This window comes from Cyprinodon variegatus, unplaced genomic scaffold, assembly GCF_000732505.1.
Source record: "Cyprinodon variegatus isolate N-32 unplaced genomic scaffold, C_variegatus-1.0 Scaffold172, whole genome shotgun sequence".
In the NCBI taxonomy this organism is placed as follows: domain Eukaryota; kingdom Metazoa; phylum Chordata; class Actinopteri; order Cyprinodontiformes; family Cyprinodontidae; genus Cyprinodon; species Cyprinodon variegatus.
This window is the reverse complement of record NW_015150625.1, coordinates 1,068,945-1,074,088: the sequence shown is the minus strand read 5'-3', so window position 1 is coordinate 1,074,088 and position 5,144 is coordinate 1,068,945. Positions and strand designations below refer to the sequence as shown.

The 5,144-nt window shown below is 37.6% G+C and overlaps 1 protein-coding gene across 1 annotated transcript; it reads right to left on the bottom strand.

The window, feature by feature from the left end:
- Positions 1-1,913: 1,913 nt before the first annotated feature.
- On the bottom strand, positions 1,914-3,023 carry LOC107087069 (fish-egg lectin-like). Its single transcript, XM_015378423.1, has 5 exons — positions 2,969-3,023; positions 2,656-2,892; positions 2,356-2,570; positions 2,138-2,262; positions 1,914-2,055 (listed from the first exon to the last, which is right to left on the bottom strand). The coding sequence occupies exons 1-5, from the start codon at positions 3,021-3,023 to the stop codon at positions 1,914-1,916; spliced, it is 774 nt and encodes a 257-aa protein (XP_015233909.1).
- Between the last annotated feature and the right edge of the window lie 2,121 nt (positions 3,024-5,144).

Below are 5,144 nucleotides of genomic sequence, written 5' to 3'. Positions count from 1 at the left end.
AGTTATGATTGCATTTTTTTCTTTTTGAAAAATTTCCATTTACAAACCATGCTCTTTGTTTTTTAACAATAGCGTAACAAAACACTAACACACAAAATATCCAAAGATAGCCAGAGGTCTGAGTTTCTATTATGATGCTGCTGAGCTAAATAATATTAAAACTGGTCAGCTTATCTGAATACCTAATAGAGAACCTGATAGCAAATCTAAAATTTCATCTAACAAAGACTTTCGTGAAAATGAATAAGAACATTAGAGGGTGAAAACTGGCTATGGAGACAGGAAGGCAACAGGAGCACCTGGTGACAAAAGTATCATTACAGGTGTTTAATGACAAAGATGGAGTTTTTCATCTGGAGATTGCAACAGAAAAGAGGATCATCTGAAAACAGTTGTGATCTTTGCGGTTTTGGTGACTACTTCACCAATTGTCATGGTAAATTCACATTTTTAAGAAAAATATTTCTTATATATTCTCTTTTGTAGAGGTTGGACCTCCAGTCCAGCTTGATGCTAGCCGGGGATGGTCTTAATGACTGACAAAGACTCCTGTGTCTTTTTCCTTAGTGGATCAAGTTGGGCCAAACTGGGCTCTGTTCCTCTCAAGCATGTCTTAGTGGGACCTGCAGGGATCTGGAGAGCCAATGACGATAAAAACTAAACTTTCATTGTTTCTGATTAGTATGTTTCAGAGCAATATTTTAAAGGTTTGACACTAATCCCATTTTCAATTATTTAGAAATACATTTCTTTGTGTCTCAAGTTGAACCAATTGGATCTGAATGCAAACACCCAGCTGGGGGAGTTTTTGTTGGGGTCCAGAAAAATAAGGAACACTCTGCAAACAGTTAATTGCCTTACCTGGCTCCAGGGATCTCACTCTTGTTTTCAGCTCTGTGTGCCAAATCTTTTACAGTGCCTCTCCTTGGGGTAGTGCTGAGAGGACACAAGAGGGCGATGCTGTACAACAAATGCTACTCTTCCACAAAGCCAGTCAACAAGGGTCCCTATAATTTGACCAGAAATATTTAAGGCATGAAAGCTCAGTTTTAACTTGAATTGAGGACACTACACAACTTTTGTAGAGTTCAGTAACTGCAAAGAGTAAATACAGAGTTTCCATCATGTGGAAGTGGAGGACTCATGCAGAAACTCACTGGTAGAAAGAATAAAAAAAAAAGTTATATAGGGGGAATCAAAGTCTCTCACAGTGGACATGCATCTATGATGACAATTTCAGACACCTCCACAATTTCCAAGTGGGAAAGCTTGCAAAACAGGATGTTCAAATACTTATTTTCCTCACTGTAGATTGTATATTGACCCAACTTGCCAGTGTCTCATTCAAGTGCAATTGTGATCTCTACAGTCCTTAGTTTGCTGTAGTGTAAAAGACATCTGCCTCCACAAATGCAAACCTACTCCTATGGAATCATAAATGGAAATTTCTATGGCAAGGCAAACGTAAAAATTGAGACTCAGTTTATTTTAGCATCAATATAGATACCGTTTACTGATGTAAATGGTAATCACACACACAGTGTACCTTCAAGTATAAAAGTTAAAGTAATCAGTTTTTAAATGAATCACAAGTTTTGAAAGAATTGAGTGATCAGTCTCCTGTCAAATTTTCCCTTTACATCTTTCACCTTGGTCTGAAAGAACCACTTCACTCAGATAAGGAACATGCACGCTGTTGAAGAGTTTGTTTCCTTAATATTTTGATTTTTACATGTGAAAGTTTAAAGTGTGAACAAGTGCAATCAATACAAGACCCAACTATCCAATGTAATTTGACAAATTCTAAAGATTTACTTTTATTCCTTGTTATGGAGTCATTTACAGCAGAATCATCAGGCATATGCCCCCAAAATAATGTGGGGAAAAAGAATTATGTCAAGTATTCCAGCTGGTTACTGAGTGCACTCTTGGATGGTTTCACACTCTGTCACAAGCCACAGACGACCCTCGTCATAACTCATGCATTTTATGGGCTTCTTGAATTCAATGAGTTTCCAATATACACCTCCTGGAGTATTGTCCGAGATACCAATTCTGTAGAGAGTAAGGTGATTATTTATAACAATGCATCGTCTCTGTGCCGCATATTTGCAACAGAAATCTGTCCAAACTTTACCTTTCAAAGAGGTTTCCGCCTTTATTTACAACAAAGACACGTCCATCAGTCCCAACTTCTGCCTTTACTGCTAATCCGTCTACTTTAGTCCATCCAGTTGTCCTACAGCTGTTGGGTGAGATTTTCTTAAAAAAAAAGGAAAAAAAAGAATGAAAAAAGCTGATAGGTGATTATAACAAAATGGGAAATGGATATAAGAAAAAAATAAAAACTGTTACTATGAAGAAGATATCTTGATTGGAGTTCACTCCCCAGCATGTATTGGGGCCACAACTGAAATGCATCAGCAACCCAGGCACTGTAATCCAGTTTAAACTGCCCTGCTGCTGAGTGGGTGAGACATTAGTGGCATCCAGACAGTGGATGCTGTTGCTGTCAGTAACCCCAACTACATGCCCTTCTCCACCAGCATCCAACTGCTTCAACTTCTGACCTTAACACATAAAGATTTGCATTATTAAACGACGGAAATTGAAACAGTTATAAACCTGGAAACTATTGTTCGGAAATATACTCACCTGAAACAGGAAAGAAATCGCCACCAGAAAATTTATAGACTTGGTCATCATTGCTGACTCCCCAGATTCCTGCAGGTCCCACTGAGACATGCTTGAGGGGAACAGAGCCCAGTTTGGTCCAACTTGATCCACTCAGGAAGAAGACATTGGAGGATGTGTCTGTCATAACAACCATCCCTTGACCAGCATCAATCTGGTTTGCAAATAACGGAACAGGAGCAGCTTTGCAGGTCAAACCTGTGGAAAAAGAACCCCAAAAATATTTAAATGATTAAACTTGGGGGGGGAACTATTCATACAAAAATATACTAACCTTCACAGCTGGTAAAATAATGAACCAAAACCAATAAGGTGGCAAAAACTTTCATGTTTCTGTATGTTGCTTTGTTGCTCCAGATCAAACTCTGCTTCTTCTTCATGGAAGCCTGTGCTGATGGGTGTCAACAAGGGGATGAGGTTGCTTAAGGACCTAAAAGTTGAGATGAGTGAGGCAGAGGGGAGTTCTTGTGGATCTTATGAAGAAACTGCAGCAAACATCCAAAACACAAAAATACTCAGAACCAAAAAAAACAGCAAACATCAGGGGAAACTCACGTGAAGAGCCAGAGACAAGGAAGCAACCAACCATCGACAAGGAACCAGCAAACAGTGACTGAACATGAGGTGTATAAATGGAGCCTGAACAAAGACCAGGCTAATCAGCAGATATGGAGCAGGTGTGGATGGAAGAGACCAGAAGGGGGGAAAGGGGAAAGGAGACAGGCACAAGGGGGCGACAAAGAGCAGCCAAAGACTGCTTAAACATATATAAAATAGAAAATAAACCAAAGATCAACAAAATAGAATAACTGATAACTGAAAAGCAAAAACTCAAAGTCCCAAAAGGGGACTAATGTCTTCTGAAATGGTTTCCCCCCTCTAAGATTCTTATTCATTTTCATTAAAGTCTTTGTTAGATAAAATTTTAGATCTGCTAACAAGTTCTGTAAGTATTCAGATAAGCTGACCAGTTTTAATATCTTTATTTAGCTCAGCAGCATCATAATAGAAACTCAGACATCTGGCTATCTTGAGTTATTTTGTGTGTTAGTGTTTTTTCACATTATTGTTGTAAACAAAGAACACACTTTGTAAACGGAAATTTTATTATGAAAAAAAAAATGCAACGCAGAAATGAAACCTAGCATTCATCTCAAATTTTTATTAATTTTTTAATTTTATTTTTATAATTTAATTTTTCATGTTTCTTTGTTTTTATAGCTTTTATAGCTTTGTATTTTATTTTTTACATTTCAGTTTTTCGTATTGAGTTTCATGATTTCCATTCTTTTGAAATTGCATTCTAAGGATCACATTCTCTTCACTTCTGAGGAGCTAAGACAATTGGACAATTGTCAAAATTTGGACAATCATCACCAATATCTAGTTTTTTTTTGTGTGTGTGTGTTTTTTTTTTGTACAACATCCAAAATATTTAAGGACATTAATCAGTGTATTTTCAAAAATATTTGTTTTAGAAAAGTAACTTAAAATTTACTTTTAGTAGAAACTCATTACTTTTTGGAGAGCAGGTAGTCAACTAATTAAAACTCACTTTTTGAATAAAGTATTTAGTAAATGTAAGTAGTTTCAACTTAACAGGACCGAGTTTAAATCCCTGTGCCTCATATTCTTCTCCTATGACTGTATGATATTTCAAAAACTGTGCTCATCATATCAGGGAGAACTGATTAGCAGGGCAAGTAATGCATTTTATGCTCTGACTTTGTTTTTCCCCTGGTAAAATTGAAAAAATATTCTTCAGTAAAAAAACAAACATAAATTGAGAGAAAAATTGTAACATAAGCAATCTTTCTATCCTTGATGTTTTCAAATACAAGTCAGATGGACCACAATATTCATACTGTATATACCATGTGTAAGTATACACTCTCCATTAACCTGATCAGTCCAGTTGAGGGTGTCTGTGATTCCCCCCCCCACCCCCCTAGGAATTTGGTGCTGCCTTTACAGCTGAGCTGTTGATGTGCAGTGGAGCATGGTTAGGCCGGTTCTTTTTGAAGTTGACAATGATCCCCTGCGCCTTCTCCACGTTCAGAATCAAGCTGTTGTCTCTGCACCAGTCCACCAGCTGCTCCCCCTCCTCTCTGTGGTACTGGTCGTTGTCTCTGATGAGGCCCACCGCCGTAATGTCGTCTGCAAACTTCACAATGCAGCTGGAGGTGAACCTGGGGATGCAGTCTTGTGTCAGAGAGAAGGGGGCTTCAATTAGCTACAGGTAAGGAGAACACACAGGGTTGATGTATGAAAGAGTTTATTGTTTCCTTAAAACAAGGTTTTGATATTTTGTATGTCAAAGTGTGAACCCAAGTGTAAAGAGTTATCAATCCCAAACCAATCTGTCTAATGTCATTTGACAAATTATTCTTCTAAAGGTTTAATTTTGTTCCTTGTCATGGAGTCATTTAAACAGAATAATCACAGTGATT